The sequence below is a fragment of the Geotrypetes seraphini genome, chromosome 4, assembly GCF_902459505.1.
Source record: "Geotrypetes seraphini chromosome 4, aGeoSer1.1, whole genome shotgun sequence".
Lineage (NCBI taxonomy): Eukaryota > Metazoa > Chordata > Amphibia > Gymnophiona > Dermophiidae > Geotrypetes > Geotrypetes seraphini.
The window spans coordinates 222232374-222252241 of NC_047087.1; the positions used below are offsets into that span (position 1 = coordinate 222232374).

General features: G+C 40.7%; 1 protein-coding gene across 12 annotated transcripts in view; it reads right to left on the reverse strand.

Moving 5' to 3' along the window:
- Positions 1 to 19868, reverse strand: part of ZMIZ1 (zinc finger MIZ-type containing 1) — a 1043290-nt gene that overhangs the window by 119128 nt on the left and 904294 nt on the right. For all 12 annotated transcript variants that reach the window (XM_033942175.1, XM_033942176.1, XM_033942168.1 and 9 more), the window contains one exon: positions 13200 to 13335. In XM_033942175.1, the coding sequence (XP_033798066.1) occupies positions 13200 to 13335 (136 nt within the window). The remainder of the gene's footprint in view (positions 1 to 13199; positions 13336 to 19868) is intronic.

Genomic DNA, 19868 nt, shown 5'->3' on the forward strand with positions numbered 1-19868 from the left:
TTAGCAGGAACTTGTCTAACTTTGTCTTGAATCCCTGGAGGGTGTTATCTTCTATGACAGACTCCGGAAGAGCGTTCCAGTTTTCCACCACTCTCCGGGTGAAGAACTTCCTTACGTTTGTAAGGAATCTATCCCCTTTTAACTTTAGAGAGTACTCTCTTGTTCTCCCTACCTTAGAAAGGGTGAACAGCCTGTCTTTATCTACTAAGTCTATTCCCTTTATTATCTCGAACGTTTAAATCATGTCTCCTCCCAGTCTCCTCTTTTCAAGGGAGAAGCGGCCCAGTTTCTCTAATCTCTCACTATACGACTCCTCCTCCTCTTTGATTGTTTAAGCATTACTGGTAATATTTATCTAGTAATTTTGTTTAATTTGTGGTTAGGAATGACTTTTAGTGATTTTACATTAAAAAACGTAAGCAATCAGTCATTTTTCTTTTGATATACTGTATGTTGCTTAGATTTGGAGCACATACAGTACCGTAGAAACATAGAAATATGATTGCAGATAAAGGCCAAATGGCTCATCTAGTCAGCCCATCCGCAGTAACTCAATCTCTTTCTCAATCCGAGAGATTCCATGTGCCTAATAATTTATATGTTTCCTTTTAATGCTCTGATGTTGTCGTCACAGTTTGTGGGTGTTGTCTAAAGGCCCGTTGTGCAATATGACACCATTTGAATTGCTATTTTTCATTAATTGTGATTTAACTGAATATTAATTATTTAAATACACTACAATTACAGCTGTATGCTAAATTTTGCAGAAGAGACTCAACTGGCTGCCTAAAAAGAGAGCAGCAGCCATAATCTTAAGAAAAGAAGGCTACAGTTACCGAGAGACCGCAGTCAAAATTTGTCAAGGTGTGTCACTGTCTGGGATACTGAAACTCTGCAAGCGCTTTGAAGAGACTAGAAGAATCAAAAACAAGGCTGGAAGGGGCCGGAAAAAGGATACAACACCTCAGATTGACAGAAAGATAGTGAGAATGGCTCTACAGAATCAGAAATTAACTGCTGCTGACATCAATATGTTACTGGCCGAAACAGACGTGTTGGTGTCAGGCCAGACAGTTCACCAGAGACTGCTGAAAGCAGGTCTGCCAGCAAGAATTCTTAGGAAAAAGCCCTTCTTCAATGCAGTTCAGCGTTGTAAACATTTGAACTGGGTTAAAGAGCATGCCAGCTGGACCACAGAGCAGTGGAAGAAGGTGTTGTGGAGTGATGAGACCCGAATCTCCATATTTGGCAGTGACAGTGTCCACTATGTTTGTGGGCGACTGAGTGAGGACTGCTTGCCAGAGTGTACTACTGCCACCATGAAGCATCCTCTGAGTGTGATGGTATGGGGCTTCATGTCCATATATGTTGTGGGTAGATTGAGGGTTACTATCAATTTCGAAAAGATCTTAATACCCATTTATTTAAACAATATAATATACATTATTGATTTTTATATTATCATGTAGTTATAATGTACTTTTTTTTGTTTAATAACTTTTATTAGCGATTGGGGCCTTCGGTGCAGTTCCGACTTGAGGGGTGTGAGATTGTGCGTGGGTGTTGGTGTGTCTGTGGAGTGTATGTTGGTTTTGTATGGTGTGTTTGCAGTTTGTGTCTGTGTAGTACATTTGGAGGGTTTGCTTTTGTTCTTTAACTAAAAATATTTGCAGATTGTGACTGGAGGGTATGGCGTTCGTTTGTTTCTCTCTTCTTTTCAGTGTCTTGCCAGTTGATTCTATAATGTACTTTTAATCTTTTAATCTATACTTATTTTAGTTTATATTGTGTTTTCCTTATTCATTAGTTTTAATGCTTGTATTAGTTACTTTGAATTTTATTATGTATGATGTTATTATTATATTGTATGCTGAGTACCTATTGTGTAAACCGCTATGAACTGCTGGTTAGGTGGTATATAAAAATAAATTATTATTATTATTAATATAAATGCTGACAAATACATAAAGGAGGTCCTTCAGCTCAAGTTTCTGCCCTTAGCCAGAGACAACTTTGGTGCCAGTCAACCATTCATTATTCAACAGGATGGCACCCCATGCCACACAGCCAAGAAATGCTTCACCTAGTTCACAGACGACAAGGCTGAGTTGCTGGACTGGCCAGGAAACAGCCCAGATCTCAACGCCACTGAGAATCTCTGGGCCAAATTGAAAGAGAACAGTAGTGGCAAAGCAATTGTCCAATACGCATAAGCTGATGGAATAGTGAATGTAGTAGCCCTCAGGGCTCCCCGCTATCAGCCATACTCTTCAATGTCTATCTTGAATCCTTAGGAGATCAGCTCAGCAATCTCAACATCTCACACTACAGTTATACTGATGACATCACCATCATCCTTCCAATCACCAGTTTGACACCCTCTGAATCACACCTACTTGACACCATCCTTACTACAATGGAAAACTGGATGTCTTACTTCAAGCTAAAGTTAAATACGGATAAAACTAAATTCCTTTTAGCTACAGCCTCCAACTCTCCGATCCACTCCATAACCTTAAGAGGAACCATCTATCCTATCTGACCTACCATCAAAATCCTTGGGAGTGCATTTAGATAGACAATTATCCATGTCTGTTCACATCAACCATGCCACTTGAAAAGGATTCTGTGCCCTTTGGAACTCAGATCATTAAGTAAATACTTTGCCCAAGAAGCTTTCATCCTCCTAGTCCATTCATAAGAACATAAGCAATGCCTCTGCTGGGTCAGACCTGAGGTCCATTGTGCACTGCAGTCCGCTCATGCGGCGGCCCAACAGGTCCAGGACCTGTGTAGTAATCCTCTATCTATCCCCTTTTCCAGCAGGAAATTGTCCAATCCTTTCTTGAACTCCAGTACCGTACTCTGCCCTATTACACTCTCTGGAAGTGCATTCCAGGTGTCCACCACCCGTTGGGTAAAGAAGAACTTCCTAGCATTCATTTTGAATCTGTCCCCTTTCAACTTTTCTGAATGCCCTCTTGTTCTTTTATTATTCGAAAATTTGAAGAATCTGTCCCTCTCTACTCTCTCTATGCCCTTCATGATCTTATAAGTCTATCATATCCTCTCTAAGTCTCCTCTTCTAAAGGGAAAAGAGACCCAGTTTCTCCAATCTCTCAGCGTATGAAAGGCTTTCCATTCCCTGTATCAGACGCGTCGCTCTCCTAGAGGTTCAGAGTTGAACCCTCTCGAGTAACACCATGTCCTTCTTAAGGTACGGCAACCAATACTGGATGCAGTACTCCAGATGCGGATGCACCATCGCCTGATACAATGGCAGGATAACTTCTTTCATTCTGGTTGTAATACCCTTCTTAATTATGCCTAGCATTCTGTTTGGCTTCTTAGCGGCCGCTGCGCACTGTGCTGTCGACTTCATTGTCATGTCCACCATTACCCCCAAGTCCCTTTCTTGGGTACTCTCATTTAATAACATCCCTCCCATCGTATAGTTGTACCTCAGGTTTCTGTTTCCCACATGTAATACTTTACATTTCTCAACATTGAGCTTCATCTGCCATCTCGTCGCCCATTCCTCTAGTTTGTTCAAGTCCTTTTGCAATTCTTCGCAGTCCTCTTTAGTCCGATCTCTACTAAATAGTTTGGTGTCATCCGCAAATTTTATTATCTCACACTTCATCCCTGTTTCTAGATCATTTATGAATATATTAAATAGCAGCGGCCCGAGCACCAAGCCCTGTAGGACACCACTTGTGACCCTCCTCCAGTCTGAATAGTGGCCCTTCACTCCTACCCTCTGTTTCCTACCCACCAACCAGTTTCTGATCCATCTATGTACGTCTCCTTCCACCCCATGGTTCTTCAGTTTCCGGAGTAGGCGTTCATGGGGCACCTTGTCAAAGGCTTTTTGGAAATCTAGATATATGATGTCTATGGGGTCTCCTTTGTCCATCCGTTTGTTAATTCCTTCGAAGAAGTGCAATAAGTTCATTAGGCACGATCTCCCCTTGCAGAAACCATGTTGGCTGGTTATCAGAAGTTCATTTCTTTTAAAATGTTCATCGATGTTTTCTTTTATCAGTGCTTCCGCCATTTTCCCCGGAACCGAGGTCAGACTCACCGGTCTGTAGTTTCCCAGGTCACCTCTTGATCCCTTTTTAAAGATGGGCGTAACGTTGGCCATCTTCCAGTCCTCTGGAATCATGCCTGTTTTAAGGGATAGATTGCAAATTTGCTGCAATAGTTCCGCTATCTCCTCCTTTAATTCCTTCAGAACCCTTGGATGGATTCTGTCCGGACCCGGGGATTTGTCAGTTTTTAGTTTTTCTATCTGCCTGCGTACATCTTCAAGGCTCACTTCCATGGATGTTAATTTTTCTGCTTGATTTCCATTGAAGAATTGCTCAGGTTCCGGTATGTTGGATGTGTCTTTGTTTGTAAATACAGACGAAAAGAACATGTTAAGTCTTCCTGCCACTTCTTTCTCCTCCTTCACCACTCCCTTCCTGTCTCCGTTGTCCAGCGGTCCCACCTCCTCCCTAGCCGGTTTCTTCCCTTTAACATATCTAAAGAACGGTTTGAAATTTCGTGCTTCCCTGGCTAGCCTCTCTTCATACTCTCTTTTAGCTTTTCGAACCACTCGGTGACATTCTTTTTGATACTTCCTGTGCTCTTTCCAGTTCCCCTCAGTTTTGTCCTTTTTCCATTTCCTGAATGAATTTTTCTTATTGCCTATCGCTTCCTTCACTATTTTAGTTATCCACGCCGGGTCTTTTGTTCGACTCTTTTTGCACCCCTTTCTTAATCTGGGGATATACAGATTTTGCGCCTTGCTCACCATGTTCTTGAGAAAAGACCAGGCATGTTCTACCGTTTGCCATTTTTTGGAAATGTTCCTAAGTTTCTTCCTTACCATTTCCCTCATTGCTTAGTATTAAGTATTTTAGATTACTGTAAAATCATTTACATGGTAGGATTTCGTAAACACCTCCAGAAACTAAGCATTATCCAAAACACTGCTGTCAAGCTAATATTCAACTTGAAGAAATTGAAACATAAAACACCTTATTGTCACATGCTTCACGGGCTGAAAATGAAGAATTGAGTACTATTCAAACTAGATTAGTAAGGTTGGAGGGCAGGAGTCTATTTAGTTCTTTATAGAAGAGACAATCAATTCTCTTTCTTTAGACCTGGACATACTACCAGACTTCAGTCTCTTTTCACCTTCCCCTCAGTTGCACCCACAAGATATTCATCTCTAGACTCTTAGCCTACCAGGCAGCTTCTAAGGATCCGGAGTGGAGTCTTTTAATCTGAACTTCATCTTCCTACATGCATTTTAGAAAGCTTTTAAAAACACTCCTCTTCTCAAATAGGATGACTTACCCCCTCTTTTACGAAACGCTGAATGGCCCACGCTGCTCCCAACGCTCATAGGAACTCAATAATAATAATAATTTATTTATACACCGCCCTACCGCAAAGTTCTAGGTGGTTTACATACGTTAATAACTTTATACAAACAATGATTAAAAATACAGTACTCTAAATAGTACTAAAATTATACAATAAAAATACTAAAATTGTGCAATAAATACATTGAAATGAGTGTCGTGATCAGCGCGGGACATTCAGCACGGCTTCCCACGCTAGAAACTGCTATCGCAGTGTTGTAAAAGAGGGGGGTTAGTTTAAATAACTACACTCTCATTACTGAGCGATCTCCTTTTCACTATTTCACCCTCAGTCTTCCTCTGCTATTATTCTTTAAATCCTAATTACCAAATGTTAGTATGTTGTATTTGTTCTTTTGTTTTACTCTGCAAACCGCTTAGAACTGAAAGGCTTGTGCAGCAATAATCAACCCCTGGTTCCACATAACACCTATTGATCTCCAAAGACTTGTGGACAGCATGCCAAGAAGATATGAGGCAGTAATCAAGGGATATCAAATGAGCTACTTGTGAGACTGATGTGAAGTCATCAGATAACTGGACAAATTATCATTATTAGCTTGGGCAACTTATGAACAGCATTATTTTTGTGAATTGTGCCAAATATTATACTGGTCTTGTTAAGTGATTATGGAGTTTGGGTTATTAGTCGAAAATTTACGCATTAAATACAATTATGATATTATAGCCATGTCTTCTTTTTAAAGCATAATGCCTAAAATGCTAGATCTTTCCACAATTCTGGCCACTAGTGCATGCACCCAAAGTATATATTTATATATATATGTAAATATATATAAACATACATGCATTCACAATTAATAATTGTATATTAACTGCATACATACAAAATCATCTCTCCATGGGTCATCTTTAAGACATTTAAATAGTTAAGCAGAAATTCAGCAAAACTACAAGATAAGTTACTCTTCCTGGTTTTCTCCTTCCACCATCCAGCTGTTCCTGATGCCTCCCATCATACGTGCAACCAGATTAACTTACATGGTGAAACTGTTTTTCAATTAGATCTTATAAGGGTCATAGAGCTGGATAGGGAGAAAAATTTCAATACACGTAAAGACAATTTACATTTTGTGTGTGTTTGGAACAGTGTGTGGCTATTGTACTCACAGAATTTGTTTAGACAATATAATTTATTTTTATTTATTTACACCAGTTATTACCTGCCCAATCTACTATCCTCAGCAGAGTACATATAACATATAAATCCCCTCTTTTACAAAGCCCGATAGCGTGTGCTGCTGTAGTAACTGCCTTGAAGTCCACAGGGATTTAAAGAGCCTCGGCGCTTTTGCTGTGTGGGATAATGAACTATCAAAAAAAAGTTCACAACAGAGACTGTGAAGCAACAAAACAATCATAAGGTACTGCAAAAAGGGTTTTGCTCAGATGACAAGAGGTAATTTTTCATAGAATTTTGGTGATCCTTTGTTCCAGCTAGAGAATCTTTAGGAGAACTTCATTCTTCCAGGTGTACCCATGGTGAGATACGCTCTATGTACTGATTTTTTATGGGCCACATATACTTTAGCTTGTTAAAGAATATAATTCAGATCACAGCTAAACCTTTCAAAGGTACTAGAAGAATGGAAAACATGAATTTGAAACTTAGAAAAGATAAAGCCTGCCTATTTTAACTCCTATTTATCTATGCATTGCATTTCAACTTTTTTTTTTCTATTTTAAACTGAATATAACAGTGTATAAAGGCCTTAAGGCCTACATGGTCTATAAATTTATTTCCTATTACAGTGCTACAGTCTCCAATTGATCTCTGAACCTTCAGCTCCATTTATTAAACATGTATAATTTGCCTTTTACAAGGTTCAAACAAGAGATACAGAGAAAAAAAATACACCTACTTCTTTGTAACTAAAAATACTTTGTGCTTATCTTTGCCTTCCTTGAATTCTGCAGCTCTTTTTGCTTTTGCCACCTCCACTGGAAGCTATTCAATGCATCTACCACCCTTTCTGTCAAAATTTTGCTGATGCTAGTGCAAGTCTTTTCGACTGAAAAAGCTGTTTTCCCTTTTCTATTTTATTTTTAGCTCAGTAGTGTTGCCAATTAGATCCAGATTTGCTCAACAGGGTTGATTTGTTCCTGAGTTCATCCTATCGCATGCAGGAACTTATAGTTCTGATTTCTCCAATGCATCCCTATGAAAATCAAGACCATATGCAGTAGGGTAAACCCAGGACTGGGTCAACCTTGTTCAGTGAATCTACCTTCATTGAGGAATTTAAATGTCTCTATCAAAAGTCCTCCCCTTTTCTCTTCTCAAGCATTATTTCATAGGGCATGCAGGCAGTGGCTTAGCAAGGGTGAGAGGCACCTGGGGCGGTAGCGCCCTCTTCTCCACCCATGCACCCCCACATGCTCCTACCCTGTCTCTCCACTGTCGTCCGTACCTCTGCAACGTTCCTAGTGCGAGCAGCAACCCCCAACCTGCTGTCACGCCTGCGTGGGCTCTCCCTCTAACGTCACTTCCTAGGTATGGGTACAGGAAGTGACATCAGAAGGTGCAACAGTAGGTTACGGTTTGCTGCTTGCCGCTAGAAACGTTACAGAGGTATGGGGAAGGGCAGCGGTGTGCACGGCAGTGAAGGGGTGGGGAAAATGCAGAGGGAGACGGAGAGGAGGACAGGTGCCATGCCCCTATCAAGATGGTGCCCAGGGTGGACCACTTCCCCCACCACCTTACTGCATGCAGGACAGATTCTGCTTTATTCCGCTAGCTGTTCACAGGACTGCCTTTACCTTTGCTACATCCTTTTAGGGTATAGGCACCAGACTTGGAGATAATGTTCCACATGAGATCTCAACAACAATCATTTGTCTATATACTTACTGCATATATTTCTTCTTGGGCACCTTAGTATTCTCCTGTCTCTGGTCAATGCTGTGTCATGTTGTTTTTAATCCTTGAAATCTTTTTCCGTCCTCCACATGTACTACTCTCTTTGATTTCTACAACCCAGATCGTGACCCTATCCCATTCTCGCACTGAATATTAGCTACCAAGAAGTTGACTACTTCAAGTTTTCTTTTTCGGGCTGTTAGATAATTAAAATGTTTTTATCACGACTAAACTCATGATTAATAAAATTAATATTCAGCTAACTTCCCTGCTCTCCTTATGGCTCTTTTCTAAACTTGCATGGATCACAAGCAGCATCTGCAAAGCAAGAAAGCTTCCTCTGCTGGCCCTGAGAGCCTTCCTACTGCTGAGTCCTGGTCTCTTGGAAAGAGGAAGTTGCATCAGAGGCGGCAGATGTAGGAAGGCTTTCGGGGCTGGCAAAGGAAGCCTGTTTGCTTTGCAGATGCTACTTGTGACTTAGACAAGTTTAGAAAATGTCTGGAGAGGAAGGGATGGAGGTCATAGGTAGAGAGGTTGCCTTGGCTGTAGATGAATTGTGATTAAAATTTTCAATTGTGCAGAAAGTTTACATGTTAATCCTATTAGTTAACATGATTAACCATCTATAGCTGTTTGTTTGTTGGGGGTTTTTTTTACGATTACTTCTTCATTTCACCAGGGCCAGTTTATCTATTAGGCAGAGCAGGCCAGTAGGTTCAAGAGGGGAGAGAATGGCATAAAAAGCTGCAGTCAAAACAAAACAAAAGATCCTGACAAAACTACAAACTCAAGAACCATTAATATGTTGCTTGGTGGATTCAAAGCACCTCACATGGCTAAGTTCACTAACTCTGAGCACTATGCTATAATAATTTTGTGGGAACAGGGTAAATGGATTGAGGGAGGATGAGTGCGAAGTAATATGAGGTGGGTGGGGTAGGAAGGGGTAGCTTGTATGGGAAGGCATTGATTGAAAGGCTAGGTTTGGCTGTGGAATGCTTGGAATTTTTTGTCAGGCATATGACTATTAGATAAGGGGATTTTAATGGGTGGGGCTGTTCTGGGAGCTGATTTAGGCGGGAAACAGTTAATGCTATTGATTACTGGGAGGACGGGAGACAGTGAAGAACAGGGACCGTGGGCAAATTTTGTCCCTCCTTCCCCTTCCCAGGTCAATTGGGGGGAGGGGATCTGGTTCTCAGATGCAGCTGGCTTGGAACGAGAAGAGCCAGGGTGCATTTGTGGGAGAAATGAAGAAAAAGAGGGACATACAGTATTGTTCTGGCTACTTGTGTGCACCACTGCCACAGTGGGAACACAACTCTGTGACACCACGGCTCACGCATCTGGTATCACGGCTCACGCATCTGGTATGATGAACATAGCCATCTTTGCAAAGCAGGCGAGTATGACAGAGTGTCAAAATCTCAGCATTGGCTTCCAGTTAAACAGAGAATCTTCTCTTAACTTTTAGGGCTTATCGATTTGGGGCCCCAGATCATCTTGCACACCTGATCATTCCTTATAGCTCCGCTCGTCTTTTACATTCTCTGAACAATTTTCATTTGGCTTTACCGGGACCATGACAGGCGCAACTTGAGTACACACGTCTTCAAGCATTTCATTTCACAAGTCTGTTCACTTGCAACTCTCACCCTCTCTCTATCCATAGCATCCCCTCTGTTAAGGAATTCAAAATTGCACTCAAGACTTGGCTATTTGCCCAAGCATTTCCTTCTGGCTAGTGGGTAATGGTACAGTTGGGCTATCCTGCTTTAGTTGTTATTCTTTACCCTATATACAGTGTTCCCCCGCGAGTTCACAGTTCGTGAATTGTGGACTCGCTCATTCGCGGTCTGCTCCCACCACCTCTTCCTGTAGTAAAGTCTGGCTTCACCAATCAGGAGCTGCGTGTCAAAGCAGCTCCTGATTGGTGTAGCCCGACTTTACATAGTAACATAGTAGATGATGGCAGATAAAGACCCGAATGGTCCATCCAGTCTGCCCAACCTGATTCAATTTAAATTTTTTAAACTTTTTCTTCTTAGCTATTTCTGCGCAAGAATCCAAAGCTCTACCCGGTACTGTGCTTGGGTTCCAACTGCCAAAATCTCCGTCAAAACCTACTCCAGCCCATCTACACTCTCCCAGCCACTGAAGCCCTCCCCAGCCCATCCTCCCCCAAACAGCCATATATAGACACACACAGACTGTGCAAGCCTGCTCAGTACTGGCCTTAGTTCAATATTTAATATTATTTTCTGATTCTAGATCCTCTGTGTTCATCCCACGCTTCTTTGAACTCAGTCACCGTTTTCTTCTCCACCACCTCTCTCGGGAGCGCATTCCAGGCATCCACCAGGAAGAGGCGATCGGTGTAGACCACGAGTGATTTTCTTCACCCGCTGGCGCTCCAGCTGCCCTCTCCTGCCTTTTGACAGGCGAAAAACCGCATTCGTGGTTTTTTGAAATTCGCGGGGGTTCCTGGAAAAGAACCCCCGCGAATTTCGGGGGAGTACTGTACATAATGAAATTCTTTTCTTTGACTGTAAATTTAAATTGTAAACCGCTCAGTTCTGGCTTGCACAGAAAGTGTGCAAATAAAATAAATAAAATTTGTGAAAGCATGGCAATGCAATGGGAAGGGCATGAATAGTATTTTCAGGGGAGTTCTCAGAAATTAGGTGTGAGGTTATAAAATAGGGTCATTTATGCACCCAACTAGCAATGGCAGCATTTACACAGGGTTTCAGCAGCATCCAAAATCAGGCATGAGATCTGCGCTAAACTAGTATTCTATAAAGTAGCTTCGTGCAGAGCAGAGAAGCCTTTTTATAGGGTTACCAGATGTCCAGATTTCCCCTCCTGCTGGCTGCTCTTGTTGGGCAGGGAGGATATCTGCAATTTAACTGGCCAGAAATGGTTCTTTATTTATCAAATATATATCCTGCATTATCTGACCTACATACAATAAGTAAAAAAAAAACCCACAAAAAAGGCACAACATAAAATACAAAATGATTACATCCTAAAAAAAAATCATGCATTTATCTGCCCACTTCCTTCAAATAATTTCTTCAGAAAATGTTTCTCAAAACAAGTATGTTTTTAGCTGCCTCTTAAACATGAATAAAAAAGTCACCAGGCATAATTCCAGAGGGAGATAATTCCACATTGTTGGTCTCACTCTAAAAGACATTCACAAAAGATCTTCTTCCAAAAGGACTGGTGAAACGAGAAAACATCTAAAAGACACCTTTTCCCTATGATCTTAAAATTTCTAGACGGACAATAAATTTTCAGACTTTGTTGGTGCCTCATTATGTAAAGCTTTGAAAATCAACTATAGCATTTTGATTGTAAATTATAGGAAGTCAATGAAGACCAATAAGTTGTGGAGTAATATGCTCCATCCTTTTCAATCCTCCAATTACTCAAGTCACATAATTTTGGTCTGGATACAGTGCCCTTAAAGACGTCCATGGGAGACCACAGAAGAGAGCACTGAAGTAGTCCAAATGCAGCGTTAATGTAACCCTGTATCACTAAACCAAAATTATCCACAACAATAACACTTTTGAATTTCATCACCAAACATATCTTTAAAAAGACAGTTCTAACAAAAGCAGCAATCCTTGTTTGAACAATACAGTGTTGTCCAGAACTAAAGGGCAAATTCTATAAGAAGCGGCCAAAAGCTAGGCCCTGAAATTGGCACTGTTCAGCGCAATTCAAGTAAAATTGGGTGCTGTTTAATGAATCATGCTGAGCGGCACCAATAAATAGGCCAGTTCTAGGCACAACTAAAAGTTAGACCTCTAACTGAGCGCTTAAGCACGCTTAAGAGCAGAAATTCTGCAATAAGGCAGCTAACACGTAGCCACGCCCACGTCTAACGTGCATAGCGCCTATTTTTTTTGAAGGCCGCCTACATTTTTAGAAGCGCCTTATTGCAGAATCGCTTTTTCTTGATAGTTGCCTAAGTTTCAATTATTGCTGATTAAAAAGCATATTTGAGCTTGTTAATCAATTTAGACAACGCCTATCTAGTTGGGCGCCTCCAAATTATGTGGAGGCGCCGGTTACAGAATTTGGGCTTAACTGCTAATTTTCAGTGGCACTTAACTGTTAGTGAAGCTGAAAATAATCAGTTAGCATTGAACAAAAAACCGGCTATTTTGAGAGCATTCTGGGGTGGAGTTGGCACTTGGATGATATTCAGTACTTAACCAGCCAAGGTAACCGCATAAATAGACTATATAAAAGTCAATCCCATCTTTATGTAGTGCCCCATAGCTAGTTAAGTGCTGAATATCACTCTTAACTGGCTATGCATTAGCCGACTCCGCACACCTAGAAATTCCATGCTTGTGCCTGGACATGGCCTAGCTTTGAATTTCCAGGTTTAATGCCAGTAGAGGTCAGCAAAACGCTGATCTGAGCTGGCTGAATTTCAGGCCCCTAGTTATAAGGTGGATGGCACAGCATTTCTACAAATAGGTTATACTAATCCGTCCACCATGTTGAGACTGGAAACAACAAGAAATAATGAACCCATTCTCCTTGCATTGCAAAGATAAGCTTTGCCCTTTAAAATGTTGTATACCCTATAGCTTAGAAGAAAAAAAATGAAGCATCCCATCAATACAAAAGCTTATTACTATGGAAAACTGTTGAACAAAGCTTTTATTTCTTTAAATTCTACTTTTTATGCTTTGATTACATGATTTTTGGCTTGAAAGACAAACTTTCTGCATCTTCTCAAACATTCTACGGCCCTTCTGTGCTATAATGTGTGTCTGGAATGTGAAACCTGCCTGCTTCGCAAGAAGATTAGTAGCTCCTATCTAAGGCTGTACAAGTAGTGTCTCTAAGAGCTAGATATATAGAATACTAACCCATGAGAAAGCGAAGGCTTCATGGAGCTCATGGGAGGCTGCATAGGGAGCTTCCCAGGAGGATCGTTCTGACGACTCTTCTGGTGACGAAGCAGGAGGAGTCGGCCCAACTCTTCACACCACGATGAAAGCAGTGCTGAAAAATCCAAAGTACAAAATAGAATAAGAAAACAAAATCTCCAACAACAGTCAAATATGAAGTCAGCCCTAGGTAGTTCTGTTCCCACTATGCTTTAACTGAGACCAAACTGGGGAAACGCTTGGTTTCTTTTTTGTGTTTTTTCTTTAAATCTTTATTGATGTTTCAATCTTCAATAGTGCAATACATAAATATATCATATATAATAAGTCAATATAAGCACATTTAACTTTCAAATACAAATAACCAACCATTTTCTCCCACCCACCTACCTACCTAATAATTTAATAAAACACAAAAGCATATATTTCCCCAATAACCTTACCCTAATCAATTAGTCTAATCAACGCTTGTTGAAATTATGACTCTGAGAAATTACCCAGTTTAATCCAAAGTATACCTTTTATTAGATCTGCTACTGTTATCATCATAGGGGATTAACTGAAAGTTAGCAATTATGTAAGCAGCTCTCTAATACAAATTTATTATTGGCTGAAGTAAGTTATTACAACAACTGACTTTTATTAAAATAACTGTACCACCCTGAACTTGTCCAAATTATAAATGGTAGGGAAAGGGGGTGATGAAGTACAGTGATTGCTTTATATCTACGCCATTTCTATTCAATTACAATATTTCGGGGCTTAACAGTATTCTGGGAAGCTTTCCAATTAATACAGAAGGAAGTCTAAACTATCCTTGAACAATTAGGTTAAATTGTCAGCAGTGGAGTGAACATTATTTACTTACAGTTTAAAGTCTCAGTGGTTAAGATTAGTTACATATAATGAAGTATTTACATTACATTACATTAGTGATTTCTATTCCACCATTACAGATTACATAAGGAGTTATCTGGACATTTCCCGTGGCATTATGGAATGGAGCGGGTTGCTATTGGAGATTGAGATGATTCTTGCTGTGTTAGTTTGTCTTTAAGGATTTCTTGAATAGCAGGGTTTTTATTTCTTTTCTGAAGGTTTTGTAGTCTGGGGTCGTGATCAGTAAATTGGAGAACTGGTAGTCTAGTTTTGCTGCTTGAGTGGCCAGGAGGCCATTGTACTTCTTTTTTTCATTTGATGTTTCTGAATGGAGGGTGTGTGAATGGAGTGTGGGTTCTCCTATGTCTGGTTGTGGTTGTTTAGTTGGGATTACTTTAGGGAAGAATGAAGCTTTTACATAAACATAAATCTATCTTGATATTTCTCATAGACAAGCTAGTAATGATCCTTTGTTCACCCAATATTCTATTTTGTTTTTTTAATGTATCTTCAGTTACATTTATTTCCACTGGGACCATTAGGTATAGTGCATACACCAATTTACATTCTTATTTGAGGAGAGAATCGATGCTTTATATAAAGATAAATTACCTATAGCAAGTGTTCTCCAAGAATAGCAGGCATGTATTTTCATATAAGAGTGATGTCATCCATGGAACCTGTTACGGACATTACCAAGTGTACTGCCACTTTAAATGTTAAGGCAGTGCCCATACTGCACACATGCTGGTGCCTTCCTGCCTGACGTTGGCTCGAGGAACCATCAGTTCAGTAACAAAACTAAGAAGCCAACTAGGGGAAGTGGACGGGTTTGTGAGAATACGTGTCTGCTGTCCTCGAAGAACATCTGCTACAAGTAAGTATCTTTGTTTTCTCCGAGGACAAGAAGGTTTAATATTCTCATATGTAGGATTCCCAACCTGCCAGGATCATGACTCTAGCCAAGGATAATGGACATATAAACATGAGCCTGGAAAAACCCATAAGGGTCAGAAGGAAGCGCTTAGAAGTAAATAAAATTCTCCAGAACTGCTTGTCCAAACTGACTCTTCTGGAGTTTTGTTCCAAACAGTAGTGAAAATGTATAGACTGAGGACTTGCAGATGTCCTCAACAGAAGCAAAGTGGAAGTGAGCTATTGAGGCAGTCATAGTTTGAACATTGTGGGCTGTTACTTGGCCCTGTAGCATCAGCCCAACCTGAGAATATGTGAAGAAGATAAAGTCCACTAGCCAAGTGTAGATGGTTCTCTTGGTAAGAGGGACTCCAAGTCTGTCATGGTCAAAACCCACAAAGAGTTGGGAGTATCCTTTATGAGGTTTATTCCAGGTAGTATGACAGAGTACGCTTGCAGTCCAAGGTGTGAAGAGCTGCTTCCCCAGGATGGGAATGTGGCTTTGGAAAGAAAACAAGTAGAACTATGGATTGGTTATGGCGGAATTCTGAGACAACTTTGGGTAGGAATTTTGGATGAATTTGAAGCACTACTCTGTCATGGTAGAATCTAGTGAAGGGAGGATCTGACACTAGAGCTTGAAGCTCATTCACATGGTGTGCAGAGGTAAAGGCAATGAGAGAAAATGACTTTCCAAATGAGAAATTTGAGAGAGTAAGATAGAAGCAGCTCAAAGGGAGATTTCATAAGCAGATAGTACTATGTTAAGATCCCATGTAAGAGGTGGAAGCTTAATAGGTGGGTACCAAGGGATGTACAGACAGAGGTTTTTTGTCCAAGGGAGATTGAAATGCATTGAAAGCACTGAGATGCACTCAAACCAAATTGCTTTTTAGACCAGAGTTAGAGAGGCAGAGAAAACAGTCTAGTTTGGATTGAAGTGGACATGTGACGGGTTCTAGAGAATGCAATGCACACCACGAAGAAAATCTTACCCATCTGAAGTTGTAACAGTGCTGATTGGAAGGTCTTTTATATGCTTCAATGATACAGATACTGCAGCCATGAGGGAGAAAGCATTTACTTTTTGGGTGAAAGAAACTATGCTGTTAGTATTAATGATTGGGTGTTGGGGAGAAGGAGGGACCCTCATTCTGAATTAGTAGTGTTGGGAATGGTTGAAAGTAGTGCTATGAATATCATGGTGCCTCAAACTTGGCAAAGTTTGAGTAGAATTTTTCCCGATGAGAGGTATCACAGGAAATGCATAGAGAAATCTGTCCCCTCAATGAATGAGGAAGGTGTCCGACAATGTGATTGTGGGTATAGCATTTAGAGCAGAGTTTTGGAAGTTTGTTGTTATGGGGGGAAGCAAAGAGATCCACATCTGGTATTTGGAGAAAATCTGATGTAAGATAGTTGTGCTGACAGACCATTTGTAAGGTTGGAGTCTGCTCAAATTGTCTGCCAAGAGCTCTGAAAAGTATGCTATGAGCAGTTGCCCAACTCTAAATCTTGATTGCTTCCATGTAAAGGGGATGAGATTCCATTCCTCCTTGTTTGTTCAGATAGAACATAGCAACTTGATTGTCTGTAAGGACAAAGACTACCTGTTGGAGGAGATGGTCCTGGGATGTTTTGAGAGCATTGCCTATTGCTCGCAGTTCTAGAGGGTTTTCTCATGGTAAGACAATATTCCTTGAATATGGAGGCTGCACAGATGAGCAATCCATCCTAACATTGAAGCAAGCATCTGTGATTAGAAATATTTGATGGGAGAAGGGGGGCTAGAAGGGAAAAAGACTTTGACTGAGATTATGAGGAATCATCCACAACTGGAGAGAGTGATGGAAGTCTGAAGTGACTTGGATCTTTGCAAACCGAAGTCCAGTGGCTTGATACTATTGGGTTGACAGGGTCCATTGTGTTACTCTGAGGTGAAGATGTGCAGAAGTTCTACCCAGGTAGGCCAAGTTTAGCTTGAAACCTTGTTAAAATTGTGAGTTTTAAAGTAAGGGCTAAGTCTAGAAAATTGTGCTGCCTTTTGAATAGAAAGAACTGACTCAAGCAGGGACATTAATTTAAAAATACCATCTTGGAAGCCCAAGCTGGGCATATTCCACGTATTAAAAAAGGTGGAAAGAGGGCCAAAGAATAGTTGACATGGTTAAAAGGTGAAGTGAAAGAGAATATCTTTAAAAAAAAAAAAATGAAAAGGATCCAAATGAAGATAACAGGAAGCAACATAATCATTGGCAAGTTTGCTGCAAAACACTAATGAAGACGACTAGAATTTGAGAAGAGCTCGCTATAGAGGCAAACCCTTTTTCAGGTAAATAAGAATGCAGAAAGCTTGTGAAAGAGTCAGTGGGACCACTATTTATTTATTTAAAATTATTTGTAACCCGCCTATCTACAAATCTAGGTGAGGAACACTACAGACATACAAAATCAGCAAATGACTAACAACATAATACAATATCACAACACATCAAAAATAACATAAAACATCTAAGCATCTTTGCACTATCACAAAATATATCTTCCAAAAGACAGTTCAATGCTAGTTCAACCCACAGCCTAACACAGAAAAGCTGGTTCCAAAAGTGCATTCAAATAACATTGTTTTAACTTCTTTTCTAAATTGACAAAGCACGGTCAATTGACGCACTGAAATGACAGGGCATTCCACAAAACTGGGCCCTGGACAGACAGCATAGATTTCCGATTGCCAGCAAATTTCACAGTTACTAATGATGGAATTTCCAATCTCAGGCTGTTGGTAGACCGTAACTCATGGGAAGGAGAATGGCATCAAAAAAGCGAACAAACAACTGAGTGACAATTGCTTTGAAGCACCTTAAACATCAATCACATCTTCACCTCTAGATCCTCAAGAGATAAAAGGAGCTCTCAGGGAGCACAAGGCCAAAGCAGAGAGACTAAATGAATTCTTTGATTCAGTCCTCAAAGTGGAGGATGTAGGTGATCTGCCTATGCTAGAAATGGTATTTAAGGGTTATGGTACAGAGGAACAAACACAATTTGGTGAACCTGGAAGATGGAATAAGTCAAACTGACAAATGAAGAACAGCAAGTCACTTGGACCAAATGGTATACACCCAGGAGTACTGAAAGAACTCAAAAATGAAATTGCTGATTTAATATCTACAACCTGTCATTAAAAATTGGCATTGGTACCTAAAGATCGGAAGGTGGCCAACATAATACAAAAAGAAGGCTTTGAGGTGATCTGGGAATTTGCAGACCAGAAAGCCTAACATTACTGCCCAGCAAAATGACAGAAAGTATTATAAAAAGCAAAATTACTGAACATAGTTTAATGGGACAGAGTTAATATGGATTCAACCAAGGGAAATCCTGCTTTTGCTACATACATTATTGAAAGAGGTGAATAAAAATGTGGATAAAGGTAAGCCAGTTGTAGTGTATTTAGAAAGCATTGAGTATATTTTATTGTTAACTGCATAGAATTGAAGATTGGGCAAAAAGTTTCTAAATAAATACATTTTTCAGAAAACGTGTGGGGGGGTGGGTGGGGGTTACCACTATTGCTACTACTATTAATAAACATATTTATAAAGGATCTGGAAATGAGAATGATAAACGTGGTGATTAACCTCCCTTCCCCCCTTTATAAAGCTGCGTTAGGTTTTTTATCGTCGGCTATGATGGTATTAGCTCTGACGCTCATAGGAATTCTTTGAGCGTTGGAGCTAATACCGCTGCAGCTGGTGATAAAAAAGCCTAACATAGCTTTGGAAAAGGAGCCTTAAATTTGCAGATAACACAAAAAATACCAACCTGTGAAGCTGCCGGAGGACCTTACGAGCTTGGAAGACTAAATTTCATCTCCCTTCAATACCCAATGTGGACAAGTACAAAGTGATGCATATTGGGAAGAATAATTCAAATCATAACCACATGACACTAAGTTCCACATTAGTAGTCAACGCTTTAGAAAAAGATCTAGGTGTGATTATGGATAATATGTTAAAACTCTTTGGCCCGGATTCTATAAACGGCGTCCCAATTGTAGGCAACAGTAGACATCCTACCACTGTCTAACCTGCCAATCGGGATGCATGTTTTTGGTTTTTTTTAACCTCCTGAGGCAGGCCGCCTACATTGGAGGCGCCTCCGGGAGCCTAGGAAGGCGAGCAAGGCTGCCTAACCTAGCCTAAGGTTAGGCATGGGCATGGTTTTGCCCGGAAGTAGCCTTAGGCGGACCTAGGCGGCCATAAGCATCTCCCTAGGCCAGTGGGATAAGTGTACAATATAGGCCAGCAAAATGCTGGCCTACTTTGTAAGTAGACGCAGTCGCTGAGCTTATTGCAGCAAGGGATCTGCATGCTGCGATAAGTTTAGCAGCCACAGCTGTATCCGACCGTCCCCCCTCACGATTGTGGCAGGAGGGATGCCCAATCTCTCCTGCCAGAACCCCACCCCACTTCATAGATCGCTGGCAGGAGGGATGCCCAATCATGGACTCCCTCATGGACCCCCTTATGAACCCCTGCTAGAATCCCTCCTAACCCCCCGGTTCCCCCACCAACCTTTTTTGTTGGACGGCCAGATGGGTACTCCCTCTGGCCAGCCCGCCTCCGTCAAAATGGCGGACCTGCCCCTTCCCTGTTTTTCCCTATACGTCTTCCTTTTATTTTTAATATTGTATCCTTACCCTTTCTCCCCACATTTTTATTTTTGTCTCAATAGTTACTTTAGTTTCGTTTATCATTCCCCTGATTTTTAACTATTTTTTTAAACATTGTAAAGATGTAAACTGCTTTGATTTGTAAAAGAGGTATATCAAGACTTAATAAACTTGAAACT